This window comes from Ambystoma mexicanum, chromosome 1p (genome assembly GCF_040938575.1).
Source record: "Ambystoma mexicanum isolate Mex_15411 chromosome 1p, UKY_AmexF1_1, whole genome shotgun sequence".
In the NCBI taxonomy this organism is placed as follows: domain Eukaryota; kingdom Metazoa; phylum Chordata; class Amphibia; order Caudata; family Ambystomatidae; genus Ambystoma; species Ambystoma mexicanum.
This window is the reverse complement of record NC_090921.1, coordinates 938031331-938051019: the sequence shown is the minus strand read 5'-3', so window position 1 is coordinate 938051019 and position 19689 is coordinate 938031331. Positions and strand designations below refer to the sequence as shown.

The 19689-nt window shown below is 40.8% G+C and overlaps 1 protein-coding gene across 1 annotated transcript in view; it reads right to left on the bottom strand.

Annotated features, from left to right (window-relative positions):
* CDH5 (cadherin 5) overlaps window positions 1-19689 on the bottom strand; it is a 302086-nt gene that overhangs the window by 203463 nt on the left and 78934 nt on the right. The window contains exon 2 of the mRNA XM_069653040.1: window positions 7622-7823. Coding sequence (XP_069509141.1) covers window positions 7622-7807 — 186 coding nt within the window. The 5' untranslated portion in view covers window positions 7808-7823. The remainder of the gene's footprint in view (window positions 1-7621; window positions 7824-19689) is intronic.

Genomic DNA, 19689 nt, shown 5'->3' with positions numbered 1-19689 from the left:
AAGATGAGACAGAAAAGGAGGTATGGGAGTTATCCGCATAGAAGTGAGGAGAACATTTGAAATATTCAATAAGATAGAAAAGTGAGATAGCATGAATAGAGAAAAGCAAGGAACCAAGTACCAAGCTTTGTGGGGCACTGTAGGTGAGAGGACGGCGAAAAGTAGTATGGCTCGTCCAGGAGACTCAGCATGTATGATCTGAAAGGTAAGAGTGAAACCAGCAAGTAACAGCGTCAAAAAATCCCAAAGATGTGAGAGCAGAAAGCAGTGACGAGTGATTAAAAGAGTCAAGCGCTACGCAAAGATCCAAGACTATGACAATAGAAGAGAATGTATTGGGTTGAGCGGAGTGGAGAGAGTAAGTTACATGAAGGGCAGCTTTTTCGGTGAAGTGGGGGGGCGAGAACCAGATCGAGTCAGGGGCATCAAAAAGTGCAGCTTTTAAGTATTTTGAGATTTAAGAGTGGACTGCTATTTCTGGGAGTTTTGAAAGAAAGAGAAGGGGAGACATAGGTTGAAAATAAGAGAGCAATGAGATGTTAAGGGGTGGTTCTTTGAGAAGGCATGAACGTTTATTTGACTATTTTAGATGTATTAAGGGAACAAAAAGGAAAAGTGATAAAAGGAAAAGGCAGTGCGTTGCTTTCCTTATTCACAGGGATAAACTGACAAAGCACTGAACAATCCCTAAGAGAAAAGGCCAGAAAATTGGACCGCAAAACACTAATGAGAACAACAAACAATGTAAAGCCAAACACTTAAAACTGATTAAAATCCTGCTCAAAGCACTCAAAAACACTCGAAAGACCGGCCAAATGTGAACCTATTCTGTGTACACCTACCCTTATGGCCAAGCAAAACCCCCAAAAAACATCTCTTAGGAGATTTGAGACAAACAAGCACAAGTTTTGACCTCAGAATAAGGCTCCTATTGGATAATGATCTATTGTGAGGGACTCAGAAGTCTACTGCAAGTTTGATTGTTGGTTCGACCACATACAAAAAATGCACATACACTTGCGCTATAGGTCGAATTGCACCAAAATGACTTGAGATGCCCATGGGTTGCTTTCTTTGAAGTTAATCCAGGTTTACTGGTCACAAACCGTCAGAATATATTTGTTAGTAATTAAGGTGGACTTTGCCCTGCCTCACTTTGTGAAATGATCTCAAATTGTTGCACAAACCTGATTCTACCTATATGCAAAAGCATTGCTCATTGCTCCACAGATCTTGACCAATAAGTGTGTCAATTTTGTGTGTGGAGAAAAGTTGACGCGGATAATAAACAGGCAAGAGGAATTGTTCTGAGATGTTCTAAGTTGAAATGTATGACGTTAACTAACCTAACACCTAGAAGGCTGCATCATTTACTTTGATGCAGGATTTCCATTTGGCATGATAGAACTACTGCAGCTGAATATGACGTGTGGGCTGTTGGCCACACATAGGTAAAGCTGCAGATCCCACTAAGTAAATCTGGGTGCCATCAGCGTCTGTATGATTTGTTTAGCCACCAAGATTGCTTCACGAAGGAACAGAGCAAATGAGAAAAGGGTTTATAGGGCAATGACTAGATATTGTAAATAAAGCAATGTAATAAAATTAGCATACTTGTCTGCACTGGTGTACGCTATTTGAGAGTCTCAGTGTGGGTAAGCCATGGAATGTGGTAAGGAGTCCAATGTTTGACTCTTTCGATTGGCAGTAAACAAGTACATTTGAGAGCAAAACTGTAGAAGGGCATGATGGGAAGAACATGGCTGGCTGAATGAAGGATCTAAGCAAGTGAATATTTTGGGATGTTTGTGCAGCGATATTCATGCGTATTTTGATGAAGGCATATGTCAACAAGTGAGATAACTTGAAAGTCATTGTGAAAGAACTGAGTAGTGACATTTGCATATTGTTAATTTTAGAATGTGATCTCTCCTGGGCATCGGAGCTAGGGCCCTCGCTTGGTTTGCTTCAGACTTTACCACCAGACACTTTCACATGACCCGGAATAGCCATCCCTCTCAACTCACCCCCCTTACTGTTGGAGTTTCCAAATGGTCTGTCAGTGTTCCACTTCTCTTCACTCTTTATTCTTCAGCTCTTGGCACCTTGATCTCCTCTTATGTCTTCCCCTATCAACTATTTGCTGCCAACACCCAGACCTTCTTCTCCTTTCACTCCCTTTAATTGTGAGCTGTTGTCAAACACTGCAAATTGTCTCACCCCCATTAAATATTGGATGGCGCCTCACTCGCTTATGCTCAACTCCACTATGATTGAAGTTATCTACTTCCCAGACAAACAGGCTGCCTGTTCGTCTCTTCCTGTTCTTCTCTTCTGTCTTGACTAACTTTCTTACTCTGCTTAAACTCATAACCTTGGTGTCATCTTCAACCCATCGCAGAAATCCTCGCTCTTCATTTTCAGAACAGCCACTGCAGCCAGACTGAACCTCCTCAATATCAGAAAAGTCTGTCATCTTCTTCTTTTCAATACTGCTAAGCAGCTAATCACCTCCTAGATTGGATTACTGTTCCAGTGTCCTCTATGGCCTTCCCAACTATGCTTTTACATCTTTGGACAAAGTCCCCAAATTCGGGGTCTGCACACTTTTCAACCTTTATCGCTTTACCTCTTCCACCTCTGCCCGATTGCAGATTGGCTGGCTCTCTGTGAAACAAAGGGCCAAGTATAATCGTCTTCTCATCATCTTCATAACTATCCATGGACTCGCCTGACCCTACTTATCTGCTCATCTTACTCCCTACTCTCTTCCATGCTCGTTAAGATCATCCTCAGCTCACCTCCTTGCCACCACTTGAGCCTCCTGTGATCCCTCTAGTTTCCTCTCTCTCTCTCTCTCTCTCTCTCTCTGTCTCTCTCTCTCTCTCTCTCTCTCTCTCCTTGCTTCCCTACTTTGGAATGTTCTTCCTCTACCTCTCCATTCTGAAGAACCTGTTTCCGAGCACTCTAAGCTACTGCATCACCCTGTTTTCCTCTTTCCCTACCCCTCATGGACAACCCTACAGCACTTTCCCATCAACCCTCCATCCTAAATTCAGTACTCTCTCTGCCATTTCATTCCTATGTCATTCTGTCCTGTCCCTGTCCTTTATGTTTACACCATCCTTTGCAACATCCGGTCTTCAAGTCACATTCTCTTACCCCATTGTAAAGGAACCATGTCCTCCACTCTGTTATCAATGGTGAATTCTGTAAGCATTTTTGTGCCACAAATGCATTGCTTTCCCTGTGATTTTTATAAATAAAAAATGTTTAAAAAAGAAGGTTTAAAGGAAAGGATTTTATCACAATAACTGTTAATCCCGCCTACCATAAGGGGCTTCATAGAGTAAAAATGCAAGTCATTGATCTATATTTAGCATTATCTGGCTACGCAGGAAATGTTCACAAATGTAAGGCTATTCATTTGACAAGATCCTGTTTAATAGGGAAGATGGAGCATTGGGCTTAGAGTGGAAGTAACATAATATCAAATATTTAGGGGCCAGGTTCTCTCATACTCTTATTGACTTGGCCAATTTCAATGTGTATAGAGTGCTGCTGAAGACCACGGACTGGGCTGGGAGGTGGTTCACAGGGATATCATTTCACCAAAATGTCAGGGGTAGTGGAATTGACATCACTCACCTGATGACATCTCAAGAAGTAACATCACAAAAAAAAACTTTGATCAAAATTGCATCACAAGAACGTATGTCACATGACGTTTGACCTTGATAATGCTATAATTGACCATCATAAAGAAAGTTCAAGCCTTTTAAAGTATTCAGTTAGGTTTCAGCTACACAGCTGTCTGATTTATTTTGTTCTGCTGTGCAGAGGCAAATAAAGCTGTCATGTGATAATCTGGACATACTCACCCCCTCCATTGCTAGGATTTTGCCACAGAATGTAGCCACAAGGTGGGGCTGGTGGTATGCGCATATTCCCTTAGAAAACATCAACCTTCAAAAACTAAATGCTGTGTCACTTTGAATGTGTAATTGAAAGGTAAAGAAAGGACTCTTTAAAATGTGTTAACTTACTGCAGAGATGATTTACCCTGCGTTCAGCTCTTTGGTCTGGAGCAGTGAATATGCTTGGAGATTTATCAAATCCAAAGTGGGGCTCGGGATATGTACCCTCAATGATAAAGCCAGGAAAATCACCCATAGACGTTTGTATTAAAAAACATCTCCATTCTAATCTATGGGCAACACAGCTGCCAAAGATGGGTTTTCCCAGCTTTAGACAAGAAGGGCCCCAAACAACTTTTGAAATGGGCTTGCAAGAGCACCCACACGTCTTCAGCCTGCCCTGTTTCTGGCTGCAAGCTTGAGCCACGGCAGGAGCAAAGCGACCGATCACAGGTCCTACATCGGTGTAAGCTACACAGGGGCCCTACATTAGTTTCCTATCCCGTAGGTGGGTCCTGGCACATTGGTCCCACCTACGTGTTGGCCTTTTAGTACAAGAATAATGATTCTACCTGTATCCCAAGGGATCCAAACTGGGGTGTCTCAGTATGGGTCTAGGGGGATACCCAGGGATGTGCCATTTTAGACCAAACCTTGGAATTTACTTGAACACATACCTAGCAAAGGACCACACTGACCTTTTCTCCCAATCATAGAACTATTCGATCCTTCATCAAGAGGTCCTACAGCAGGGTGCAGTGGCATACAGCTCTCATATCAGTGGACCTACCCTCATGTATGTAGTGCCTGTTCTCACTCTAACAAAGGGAATGCATACAGCTATCTCATTGGTCTGCAGTGCGTCACTGTAGGTTTGTTTGCATTCACCACTGCTACTGCCACACACAGTCCTTCTAGAACCGAGCCTCATTCCTGACCAAAGCCACTTGACAGTCTCCCAATACAGGGATCCGTCACTGTCACACTAACATGTTTTCCAATGGGACAAAGAGTGAGCTAATGCTACAATACATTGCATTGTTCCCGCAAGGAGTAACTGGCAGTTTCACTCAGCCAGGAAAACTATGCCAATTTCAAATGGGTGCCATATGTTAATATATGTTTTGCTTAATAAACATTCTATTTTCATATAAGAGTTCCAGTGGACAGTTTATATTGTGTGTGGATGTTGCCTTATTCTCATGACAGATAGCATCATTAATAAGGATGAGCTACCCACGTGATGTAATCATTTGTTCCTCACCAATATACCCCTATACTTGTAAACATAACAAAAAGTGTTTGTTGAGGTAGTGTATTACACTTATGTTCCTTTAAATGCCTCTCATTGTTGTAAATGACTGTGAATTGAAAACAGAGAAGAATGGCTTTGCCTTGCCACGCACAGAACTGAGAGCTTCAGTTTTTCAATACTTTCCGTGTCCGGGCTGGGTGAGGTTTCCACTCCATGGTTTTTCTTAGTTGGTGGATAGATTTGCATGGTTAATTTGATAACCAACACGACTCCTCCATGCTAACTAGTTGCAGGGTCTTCATCTTATGTAATTTGATGTTTATTTGGGTGTATACGTTAAGGCGGCAATGATGCATTAGATCAGCGTTTTAAAATACACAAATGCAACAAGCACAACATGTGTTGTGTTTTTACAATTATAGGTTTTTGGGGATGGTCAGATCTAGACAGGTTATTTTGTTAATCCCTTATATGTGGGCCCATTCATGTTTGCTTACTCTAAATAAACCAGAAATCTAGTAATAGGCAACACAATCTAATAGACCATACAAGTACGTTCCAGGCAAGAATGTAAGTTGCTATTTCCTTGAATGTTCTGGATCAGGGGAATCCAACCTTTCACTTTCCAGCTGTTCTGGCCTATGACTCCACTGGTCCCCATGAACTGACACTGTGGCTGGGGAGGATGAGAGTTGTAGGTCAAAACGTCCGGATGGAGACAAGCTGCCAATACCTGCTTTAGATAATATAAATCATGAAATCCTTCTTGCCTACCTTACAGAAAACTCCATACGGGCTTTCAAATAGTTGGCCCTTTAAGAATCCCTCTGTCACAGTGCAGCTGAAATAGAGATTGCCTAATTTAGCAAGTCAGGACCCATCACAGAAAAACTCCCTGCCTTGCAGGTCTGAGTTCTTAACAGGCCTCCAAGGCTCCTCCTCTCCCTTCCCTTACGCAATGCATATCATGGCAAAAGTCAAGCCTGCTTATTGTTTGGGACCATCACCACATTCTCTATCTCGTTTTTAAGAAACAAACCGAACTGTGGGTACACCTACTGCTGTAGGCTAAACAGAAGAGTTTTTTGTATACATCATCATTATGTGTGTGCCGTGTGACAATGTAAAATGTGCAAAGTGCCCACACAAAAGAGGCTCCTGGACCAGAGGTCTACTAGTAAATGTACCTCCATTCCTGCATGCGAGTTAACCGCCGGTCAACACCTAAGAATTTCGCCACTCAGTAGCATTAAAACCAGGCCCATAACTCTACCACTTGCTAATTGTGCTCCTTATAGAAACGATACCATTACTAGATAGACACAGAGAATAAGCCGAAGCTTTGCCAAGTAGCTGCTCCAAGGGAGAGCAAATACTATATGCTATGACTGTGGAAAATAGTAGAGACTTCCCATGGCTGCAGCGGATCTTCCGGCAGTCAGACAAACAGATAGCGATTTTCTTGCAGCCAGACAAATGCAGAGTATTAACGGCAAACAAGCAAGAGGAACATTCCTCCCTTCTACGCCCAGATTAAACATCACCCACTTGCTGCTGCAAACTCAAATTGTTAAGTTAAATGGTATTCCTTTGTAAATGTGATCCAGTGGTGTTAAATTGCATAGGGGTATACAGCACATAAGTGTGGTAAATTGGGTGTTTAATGCTCCCTTCTGGCAGCACAGTTAATACTAATGGTATTTATTTTTCATTTGTAGTCGGCATATAAAGACATTGGGCCTCATTACGACCCAGGCGGTAAGTTACCGCCTGGGCCGTGACTTTACCACCATGGCGTAAACTACGTTTACGCCATGGTGGTTGGCGGACTTACCGCCCCATTCCGACCTTGGCGGGGCGGTAAGTCCCCAATCCCCATTTACCCTTCCCCATTCCCATTTTTGTCCCATAGGGTATAATGGGAGTGGGGAAGGCGTTAATTACGCCACCGTAAATTACGGTGGCGTAATTAACTCCATGGTCCCTTAGCGCCATGGATTTTAACACCTGCTAAAAGCAGGTGTTAAAAGCGCCATGGCGTTAAGGGACCTCGTACTCAGGCGGTAAGGGTCGGCGCTGTTAACGCTGCCGTTAACCCCTTACCGCCTGGGTCGTAATGAGGCCCATTGACTTATGATTTGTAAAACAAATAAAGCATATGACAAGTGACAAGATGTTAACCGGTCCAATGTACTTCTCCCATTTGCAAAAAGGGTCCATGGAAATTGGAAGAGAATGGAAGTAATTCAGAAGTGATATTCATTTTGCACCTCTCAGTGCAGTTTATGTGATCTAGACTAGCATTTCCTGCTTGGCTGTCAAGAACATCTACAAGGGAGGACACATGCCGATGCAGCTTCAAGCAGCAAATTGGAAAGCCCCATTCTTAAAACATAACACTGAGTCAATTTGCACAAGTTCCTATTCTTCAATGTTCTCTTCACCTTACCTTTCCTATAAGGTATGGCTCGTCAGCTATGATTCCTTCTCTGACGTGCATTTGGTTCCATAGCCATGCCCTCTTACTGCGCTTGGGATGGCTGCCTCCTGACAGAAGCACCTGATTCTCACCAGAAACTACAGCTGTATCGTACAAGGCCAGGTTCAGAAGGAGCAGCAGAATCCAGGTTCCCATTGCCTTCCCTAGTTCACTAGACACAAGAAAAAGAAAAAAGGAAAAATTACCACATGTTTTCCGAGATTTATGTCATCATTTGCTTTATTTTAATCCACCTTATCCATAAAGCATTATCATCCTATAATGATCAGAAAACACTTGTGGCACATAGTAACCACAGAACCTATGAGTTGACATATTAACATAAATAAGCTTTTCTTTATCCTCATAGGCGAATTTTAGAAAATCAAAGAGCTGCTCTGTTTCATGAACTTTGTTTATAGATGAACACACTTTCTAAACATTTGGAGAGTATTTTCTGTAGGGTTAAACTGTGAATCTAAGAAAACCTAAAAATTGTATTTTTCAGTTTTACCAGAAATGTGTTATTCATATATCAAAATGTCATTTGGAATGGATCACACAAAGTATGTTGGTGCTGGACAATATTGCTCGAGTGAATAATTGGTTGTGGCTTTTAGGTGGTGCCTATAAGTTGAACATATGCATTCTAATACAGAAAGGAGGGACATGGGATATGAGGAGAGAAATTAGTATTCTATCCATTCATGTCACTTAACCAAACGTGTGTCTGTGGTGGCAGAGTATAACAATCCATAGTTCATTAATGTAGCAGGCTGCTACTGTGAATTATAAAATAAAAACAATCTTGCAGTCAAGAGGATCAGTAGCTAATTGGGCCCCCACCTTTATTTTGTTCACAAATATAGAAATTATAATCATCCAATGAAGATTAGAGGTGTGCAGTATATGGGATTGTCTGGCTATAAGGCAGGCTAATGGAAAGATTGTGCCAATCACATAGTGTGACATAAACATAATCATGACATAAACATGGGAATATTTTACACTTTAAAAATGGGAGCACACAGGGGATAGTATTCTAATTTTGGGAAAAGCTGCAGGAAGAGTACTACCTGTTCCTATTGGATGAGTGCTGAATTTGGATATTATCTGCAGATGAAGGCCTTGTCAATGAGGGACCATGAACAAACTTAACTTGAGGCAGACCTGTTTTTTTCTGAAAAAGGGAGGAAGGGATCAGGAGGGGCCTGCTGACTAAGACTTCCATATGAACAATTGAGGGCATCTGCTAGCTCTGCGCTATTGAATAATATATATTTTATTTTATTTATTGTTAAGTCCAAGAAAGGGAGTGGTTTGGGAAGGTGATACCAAAATACATTAATTAAATGGGAAATGCGCAGAGCATTTTCAATGCAATTGAAATGGCACGTCCATCCAATCCAAAACACATTTTTAAACTGTGTGTGCAGTAGTATAGATAGCATTTTCTGCAGTTTGCACACAATTCTTTGCAAATTATAATCTCATTAAAATGTACTCAATTGTTTTCACAGAAACGGTTAACATTAAGCTGCAATATGTAGATGCCCCTACCATATCCAAATGCAGATCTGCATGATAAAGTGTGTACTGTGAAGAGCATGGCTGTTTATTAAGGAAAAGGACATGAGAGCAAGATTAATTGTGTAATTTCTAGTCGCATAAAATGATGCATATGTAAAATCCCATACACCCTAATTCTGGAAACTGTATAGTGGCACTCTATTAGTGAGGTTAAAGGGCAGGTACGCGTATACTTCTTCAATAAAATGATCACTCTGTTCTCCCAGTTTGGGTGGATAAGTCAAAATAGTCTGTGCATTCTAAATAGAAAACATTGCTTTCCAAACCCAACCTTGCAAGACTTACATGCAATGCATAATAGACTATATTAATTCATATGCACAAGCTAGATGCCCACAATCCCACACATTCACTAGGGGAACACATTCTAATTCCATACATTGCTGGTGTTAATGGGGAAATCCAAGTTCTTTGCATTATTTGTAAATGCAACTTTACTTGTAGTCTGGTAATGTTTTGATGGATAAGGAAGCATTGATATATTAACCAGCAAGCAGCAAAGGTGAAATTGGAAGGACTACTGTTATTCAGAACTTAATATATTCATATGTAATTCACTATGTAAATGTATGCTTTAGTGTGAAAAATAGTGAGATTTGAGTGAGCAGGTTATTTTAGTTTCTTTTGGACAAGATGCTTGTGCAATATGGTGATGACGTCCCCTACATAAAGTTTGGAGACCACCTTTAATACATTTATTTAAATAAATACGAGTTTTGAAAAAAACATCTGTTTCTTGCCCAGAATTTTGGAGTTGGACTGTATAACTAGTGGGCATTAGATTGGGGTTGCCCGCTTAATGAAGTAGCCTTACATTAACCAAGATATAAGCAATATGTGTATTCTTGAATGTTTTCTTTACATTAAAGCTATGATAAAGGCAAACTTTGGCTAAGACCCTCGTTTTGGTTTGATGAATAAGGATTAGACAGGTCTTTGCCAAGCACGGCAATCATATGCCGTTTTAGGTTGAATACATTGTGTCACAATATTATACTGCATATACAAAATGGTTGCAACGGGTCGCACATTCACGATCTGGTTGTATGTTGTATATTTCTGGAAAAGCTGTACATCGCGTGCCCACGCTCCTCAACTAGTTAGGAGTGTATACTGGACACCGCGCTGCTCGAGCCTGCACCTTGCCGCTGCTAATCTCTTTCTCACTACATTTCCCACACTGTGCTTAACTAGCGCAATGCTGTAGTTCTTTCTTGCTGCGTAGGGAGAACTACGCTTTCCTCAACTCAGTGCACATCTCTAGGCTTTTTCTTTAAACCAACCCGGGTCGCTGCCTTCATGTGCAATTAGCATAGTTTTTGGAAAAATAATAAGAAAAGTTAGAATCCACTCGACCGTGGATACGTAAGAAGTATGCAGGGGACACCACCACATCCTCCAAACCCCATTTACTTTTACACCCACTATCCCCACGTTCAGATGCCATATTCATTAAGCCAGAAGTTGCGACCCAATCATATCGGGATGCAATGACGTCTCCTGGCACTTTTCGCAGTTATCGGTAATAAGAGAAATTGTATTCGATGTAAAATGATGATACCCATATGCCTAGGTACTCAACCATTCTCCAGCTGTTGCCAACTTATGGTCAGCTAAGACGGTTATGGCAGTGCCTGGCAAATGTTATCCCATGCATACACAAAACCCTTAACTGGTGGCTTTGCTAATTCTTGTATCTGATAGTATCTAGTTCATGTGCCAGTCACGAATTGGAAAGGGATGTGATGTATTAATTTCCCTAGAACAGGGAAAATGCAATTTCTGTTCAAACCATGCTCTGATGTTTGTGGAATACAGTGATTGTGAAGTCTGTTGAACTTAGAGCTCCTGATTTATTTATGAGTTTTGTAAGCATATCTTCGTCTTCAGGGCCTGTGACAGTGCTGGGATGCCACAGGGTTTGGGTGCAAGAGAATCAGTGGCTCTAAGTGGCAGGTTTAACCATCAAACACTCATAGTTCACTTTTAGATGAGTTCTGCTGAACTCTGTGACAGTAGTGGTGTTAGTCCTGTGGTCGTGTTAAATGTTTTGGAAAAGGAGTCAGATTACTATTAGCTCGGGAACCCTATTAGTGGGGAGGCATGATTTAAATATGAGTTCGTGGTGCTTATAGACCAACATTGTAATCTTCAAAGCTTTCTTGAACATTGCATATGTTTTTAATTTCAACAACTGCAGATGAGCAAGTTTGAATCTGGCAAATGTGGTGCGCCCTGAATGGCACAAGCTTCAGGGTGCACCAAATGTGCCAGATTCAATTGTGTAAAAAACAGATCTCACCTGCTGTTGATAAAATATATAGAAAGTCAAAAACATATGTAATGTTCAAGAAAGGTCTGAAGATTCTTCAGGCACATCATGTTTTATGCACGTGAGTTTGAATGTGCTTCTGAACTCACAGAAGCCACGGTACGCTCTACACAGCAGGGGTGGCATGGTTGAAGTCCTTAAGTTCCAGGCAAATGAGGCTGCCTGTATTTGGGATCTCTAGTCAGAGAAGGTCCTTTTGTCAAGTGTAAACACTGTTGGAAAGCTTCAAACTAAATAAGACTAGGAATCTAGTGAGGTCCAAACACATTCACCCTTGTACCATTGGAACCTTTTCCTGAGCAGTTAATAAAGATAAGAAACCCTCCTTACAATCTTGCTTACCTATGGGCCAAAGGGGAGCTATGATTCAATCAAGACTCTCTTGTTTCTCACTTTATTGAATATAACATTAAAAAAAGAGCATCTGGACCCCATGCATAGCATTCCCTATAGCTCACCATTACCCCTGTGCACATAGTTGTAAACCCCAAACCCATCTTTAAAATATGGAAATGTTACAGAATGTGTGTAATTCAATAGGTTTTGAGATAGAAAGGCACTAGTCACAGAAATGCATATGTTAATATCATTGATGGCGCATTGCAAATAGACATTGAATATCAGGGTTATACAACAATAACACATACATGTTATACAGTGTTCACGCTGTGTTCGATTTCACATTCTGTTTTAGCACATTAATTCCATGCTGTTACAGACAAATCTCTTTTCTCTCTCTACATTTCAGCTCTGCTGCCCGCCGTTAGCAAGCACACAAAACCAGGTGACATGAACCTGTGCAGCGGTCGCATGCTGCTGCTGCACCTAAGGCAAGCCCATCTGCACCCGTCCTCGCCTGAATAAGTCCGAAGTTCTGGTATTCTGCCCAAACTGTATCTCAAGAAGGTAACCCACTTATAAGCATTCTAATGGATTCTTCATCCAGCTACACGCTGGAGGAACAGTGTATAAGTAAATTAAATATGGCAATATTATATCAAAGAATCACTTTAAAAAAGAACTACTGCTTTCAGAATCATCATACAATCGTAGGTTATCCCCATCAACCTAAACCATCTCATGATTAATGCACATTAAGCAGTGAAATATTGTCAGGTAAGTTATGATTTAACATAATGTTTGACCGCGATCTGGACTTGCTTTATCAGAAAGTGGGCCATCTGACACAAGCACCTATATTCTGAATGATGTTGTTCCATTGAGCTATAAGAAAGGTTCTTGTTCATGTACTAACTGTTTGGTGGTGGAGTTGTCATTTATCATGGCAAACTAAACATTATTAAACGCTGATGATTCAAATCAAAGCAAACAATGTTTCTAAAGTTGGCATTCTACTCACCACTCTCTGGAAATCAATTGAAATCATGTTGATGTTATCCCTGCGCTCTGGCAGATACTGCCCCATAAACAACTACTGGTGATGAGAAATTTTTATTTTTTTTATTTGTATTTTTTTATTTGGTTTAGTTGAAAAATGCAACTTTTCAAATTCAAATGAGATTTTTTTAATTTCTGGGTTGCTAACCCTGATAGACCAGACACATTCTATTTTCTGTAATGTACTGATGATCTTGATTTCAAAAAGTTGGTTTCAGCCCCAACTCATATAGCTGGATAAACCTTGGATCAAATCTTTTCCTCCTGCCAGGATATTCATGTGGAATTCCCATGGACCGACCATGTTGGCAGTCCCTTTTGCCTAGACCTTACTTTACAAGCTCCTAGGAATTAACATGTAGAGACAAAAACACATGGTCAAGATTCCCAATTATGTACACTCTGACTTACTCCTTTTTGCCTCCAATTCATATGTTAATGCTTGTTTACATAAATTGGTGGCTTTTTTGTACAAGTAAACCCCACTGATGCATTTGGATACAAAATCAAATCTTCCCTGAATAGGAGGAAAATGTATCGACATAATCTTAAAAAATGATTGAGTACAAACTATGATATACATGATCAAACAGCTTTTAAGAAACAGTTTTGTCCTTGTAAGATCTCCATAATTAAAGCTAAAAATGTGTTATTTTTTAGAGATTAGAACATAACAGATATGTCTGTAAAGAATCGTTTAACACCACTGACAAATGCATCAACCCAGTGCTATCAACTATACTAAGCTCTGCGTCTCAAGACTCAGTTGAGTTCCTTTTGAATAAGATTTATTTAATTAGAGACAACCTAACTGAACTGCACACAAGTATAAATCAATGTTGACAATGATGTAAGCAATAATCTTAATCCTCTAACTATTTCTGTCATGTTCAGAAGGGCCATAAGGATCAGATCTCTGACCTAAGAAGGCAGGTCCATTGGCTTCCCGTTAGGAGAGAATCATCTTCAAAATCCTCTCCCTTATGCACAAATGCCTCCATGATCTGGCACCCCCATACCTGGCCCAGCGAATGGCCATGCCAACATCCTCTGGGCCGTCCAGAATGGCCTATACCAACCTGATTTCCATTCCCAAAACCCGTACAGTGCGTGCAGGTGGCTCCAGCTTCCCAGCCATCGCTGCCACACACTGGGACGCCTTACCTACGTACCTTAGGGGGATCGACTCTCACCTAGCCTTCCGCAAAGCCATCAAAACTAGACTATTTGTCTGACCTGTTAAACTCCCCATGCTCACTAAGTACACCCTGAAAATATACCCAACTGTATTTGGTTACCTAGCACCTCCCTTATTGTAACCGAATAACCACATGTTGTAACCGTAATCTTGCCTACGTACACTTTCATGTAATAGCGCCTCGATGCTTTTGGGCTGTAGTGCGCTCTACAAATGTAAAAATAAATACCTGGGCAATGACCATAGAATGCCCTTCTATTCAATTGTGACTTTGGTTTAACCTGTTTGAGTTCAGAGGGGTCTGAAATATGTATGTGCTTTAGATTGGTGTATATTGATTTTCAGATTGTGCCCTGGAGGTAAGATTTTCATCAAGCAGGTTTTACCGCAATGCCATGAACAGAGGAAGTGTGATGTGTGGTTCAGATAAGCACTCAAATCAAAATGAATCAGGCGGTCATTAGGTCTTATGCTAGTGTAGCATGAATCCGATAACTTTGTCCTCTGTGTGCGCGTCTGTCACCTGTTCATCTGTCTATCTGTCAGTACATCTCGCATTCATTGAAATACAGTCCTCAGAGTGAACATCTTCCATTTCATCCTTTATCTGTATTTTAACTGGAAGGTTTCACTAAAAAGATCATGGTGGCAGAGGGGCCATCACATGCCACATGACCCTCTTGAATGATATCGCAGACAGTGAAATCTCAGTGTGAAGTATCATCAAAAGCCATAGGGCCTGATTTACAAAATTGTTTCACAATGGCACAATCCCATTGAAAAAAGCTCTGTAAATCAGGCCCACCGACCCCCACATTAGAAATCACAGCAAGCAGACAAGAAAACTACACTAAGCCAAACAGGAAATGAATGACCTCACAATGGCTCAGCTGTAGATACACTTATATAAGTCATGATGGGGGTGCCAGTTGCATATTCCTGCTGTTGCATAATGATGCCCTTATCCTCACTCACTAGTCATGTCATGAGCTATTTGCTTTTTGATTTTACAGTGCCATAAAACCGTCCAAGGCATTGCTGAAGAAAAGTCAACAGAAAAGAGAAGACAGGGCATTGAGGAGCAGGATACCTGGTTGACATTGGAATTCATAAACACTTGTAGCATGAAATGGAAAAAGGATAATGTGTATTAATCTTTGGTTGTGTGCCATTGAAACTAATGAGTTTGTGTTTTACAATAATGAGTAATAAAAATGGTGGAAAGCATGCGCTTTCACTTTTCGTCCGCGCCGTGCAGTGGGGGCTGGTCTGCTTTGACTTTCTCTATGTACTAAGCAGCTTTACTTTCCAGTCCCTCACCCCCATCATGGCAATCACAACATTGCCTCTTCCTTTGTGAGAGCAAAGCCTCTCTCCGGGGCCTTCCCAGTCATTGCTATCCCCCAATGCTCTGCCCCCTCCTGCGGGCTAGATAAGAGGAAAGCCCTGAAGAAATACTGAGCCTTCAGAGGTAGGGACAATTACCTGCAAAGCGTCCTTAAGTAAGTGGTGCACACTCCCGTCCCCTGCACACCTTCCAGAATGAGCAAGGCAGTCAATAGTTAGTATATTTAGTATCTCATTCTGAGTAAAATATCTGCATGGTATCATGCCATGTATTATTCACAATGGTTATTCATAATCAGCATTGATATTAGCAAAAAACACACTTATTGTGATAGGTACATAAACACGTTTAATCAGTGAAAAATAAAATAAAATAAAATCTTGAGACCTACGCATTTCAGGCTGGGCCCTTCCTCAGGAGAACATATCTTTTGGTGATTTATACTTATTCACGCTTTGTATTTTAGCTAGAGAATACGTGAAAAATTAGCAAATTGTAAATAGAATGTGTTATGTATATATATACTTGCTTTAATAGCACAATCTAATCATTTAGGACCGATTGATTAATCACCTGGTTGACTTCTGTGTCTAGAATGGGTTGGAAGTCTCTTCTCTTAACTCAAAGTCTATTAAATCCATGGTACTTAGTTCAAAAGTTCAATACAAACCAATGTAATAAGTGGTTCTGTTACCATCAAAAAATATTCATTTAGAACTAACGTTACGATATCAACTATACCTCTCATGGTAAGTCTGTAACGCTTGTTCTGAGATATACTGAGCATGTCCAACTCGTAGCAGGTTCTAATCTATACTTCATGAACAAAACTTCAGTAAATTATATATGTATGTGGTTAGGAATGGCATTCAGTCATTGCAAACAAATAGTTGTAAATTTCAGAGTGGACAAAAACACTGAAAAACAGTGCAAACATTAATTAAATAAATAAAGGTTAGTGGGGTAAGGGGTTAAAATGGGTTGGGATGGGGTTGGGTGGTGTTAAAAGGTTAAGAAAACAGGGTGTTTGGGGGGAACCCCCCCCAAATAAAAAAAAAGCCAATAAAAAAAAAGAAAATCTGTGTTTTTCCATGTTTTTTCTGATATGAAATGTACCACTCTGTAATTGTTTTCGGTACAATCGCATACAACCGTTAGGAATAACCAGCAATACATTCTGGTAGAACATGTCTACATTTGGGGAAGGTTGCTGCTATATTAGGATATGTACCTTAGGAGCATGTGAAGAATCATGCAGATGACGTCGGCAGGTACTAGATGTAATAATATCAGGGAACAATATATATCTTCTGTTCTGCATGTACAATAGATTAGAAAAATGAAGGAAAGATCACTGCAGTTTCTATCTAGTGCCCGAAGTTCTTCTATTAGATTCTGTATTTAATGTGATTGATACAATGTTTAGTGTGAAACACTCACCACTGTCAGGGCTCAATAGGAGCTCCTAGAAATGTGTATGTTAGGCAGTTTTAGTTGCTGCAGTACGCCTCTATAGTTTCAGGCATTCAAAATATATCTGAAAGAGATCAGGGTGAAGTATTCTAGTGATTCCATACTAGGGATATTAAAGGGTACTTGTCAAAGTGAAGGTGTGTGCAGCCAGACAATAGGACATCTTACGTGTCGCTCCCGCGATCATATGCCAAGTGGGCTACCATTTCGCGTGCAACCCACAATGATCACTCTGTAAAGAACGTCATCCATGTCTAACGCTGTAGCGTCATGAAGTCATATTAGAGATGTCAATATTGAAAAAATGCCATTAGGAGGAGGAAAAAGGAGGAAATGGCATCAAGGTAGTGGTGGGGATGGGGAAAGAGGACACCATGTAAAATTGAGGAGTTTAGCGACCAAGTTCAGAGCTCGAACATTTTCTCATAACAGGAGCTATTTTCAAATTGGGTTTATAGTAGAAAACGGGAATGGGATTTAAACTGGGGTTATTCTACGAATAATTGGGGTTATTTTATGAATAACTGGGGTTATTTGTAGTACATTAATATTATCAGAGTTATACTAACCAGGGTTATGGGTAAACTTTTTTTTTAAAGAGAATTAAAACATGTGAGTAATACACAACAAGTGGAATGTTACAGTTACAGTGATGTTGGGGGTAATGGGTGTGGCTGAAGACTATGGCTACTCGGTTACGTTAAGGAACCGAATGGTGCAATATGGAAATGGGACATGGCCGAAGGCTGTGGCCACTGGCTAGTGGGCCCACACAAAACCTACTAAAGCAACATGTCAAGGGACAACAGTGAAAGGCAGTGTGTCCAAGAGAAACCTAGTGGTGGGGCCATGGCCAACAGCCAGGGCCACTGGCCATGGCCGAAGACCATGGCTAGTGGACCCATTTAGGAAAACTATTGTAGCAATATGTAGAGTGGCCAAAGGCCATGGCTAGTGGGACTGGAAGAAAGCCATTGGGGCAACATGTAAAGGGGCCACGGCTAATTGTCATTGGCAAAGGCCATGGCTAGTCAGAGGAAAAGTAAGGCAGTCTGTTAAAAGATACAGTGGGCATGGCTGAAGGCTGAAGGCCCTGGCTAGTGGACCTGAAAGACATGTAGAGTGGCTATGGCCACTTAGTGGGTCCAAAAGAACCATATTGGGGGAACATGTACAGTGGACACAGCCGAAGACCACGGCTAGTGTCCTGTAAAAAAACTATGATATAACAAAACCCTTGAACTTAATTGAAAAATCCTTAGTTGAGGTGCAGTTAATTTATGTAGATTTAACACAACAAACCCCTTGAAATTCACCAGAAGTGTGAAGTCATGACCTCGGCGTGTTCCTGTTGCAAAGCCCATGAGCACATTCATATTTTAAGAGAAGATATTCACAATGACATACAAAATGACATTATGGGGGGCATAGCATTATGTGGGACATCAACGGGAGTGCGCGGAGATAAGCTGGTCATGACTTCAACATTCGCTGAATTTCAAGGATTTATTACATTTGTAATCATTCACAATAATGTGTGAATTGCATTTACCGCCACCTGACTTCTTGGAATACCGGGGTCGTAATCATCTGGTGATTCCGGCAAACTAGGCGCCGGTAAATATTTCAAGTCCGGCGGCAACTCACACGGGCACGGTTACCGCCAGACTTGTAATGAGGCCCAATCTCTTAATTGGAGTTGTCAACATTGTGACAAGACGTCTACGGGTTGCTCGATTTATACAAAAGCAAATACAAATGCGTGTTCAAGTTGTTTGTTCTGTTTTTGTTTAGATAGGCACTTGTATAAATGTGTACTCACTGCAGTGTGGCAGTGTGGACAAAAACACTAACCCGTAAGCATCTGTGTTAGCCTTTTATTACTGCTAATCAGTTTCTTTCTTCAAGCAGAGCATTTGAAGTGGGGGTGATTCACAAGTGATGGCCCATTTAAGAGGCCATTGTTTTGGACCAGAGGTTCCTAGCGTTTCTATTTTAACAAATGCAAATAGGCACAGAAAGCATACGTTAGCTGCAAAAGTCTACACCCTCCTCCATGCCAATGAAATTATATCACACATCATAGTTTTAAATGATTTACATTATTTTCAGACGTTCATGTTTAACTCATCAAAAAGTGTTTATTTTTGGTAGAATGTAATATTTTCATCACATCGTATTTGAACCCTTTGTTTGTCAAACACTGAAACCTTTTCACACATTGCATGTTGTTATAAGTCGTGAAGGTACATTTTCAAAAGCCAAAGGCCATTTTTCTGACTTTTGCCGAATTTCATTATGGTATTTGTAGTCTCCCAGTCAAGATGGGGGAATAACTCCACAATTGTACCCTTTAGGCCTAACATATTTCTATAAGGATTTATATATTTCAGTGAGTACATTTTTTATGAAGCATAGTTTTTTTGAAAGCCAGACATGGGGTTGATTGGGGAAATGAGAGAGCAACTGAGTCATAAATATTTTCCCAGGCTTTGGCAAGAGAGGTTACAATCCTGGAGACCAGTGCAGTTATTTTGCCCTGAGTTTTGCCATGTGCTGTTTTTCAGTACACAAGTAAAGGTAACATGTGGGTGGATAGCTCAACTTTTTTCAGAGGGTGGACGCAACCTGCTTGGGTGTTTTTGCGGTTTGCAAGCTTGCTCAAGCATTTGGCTACCAGGATTTCACTTAGGTTGTAA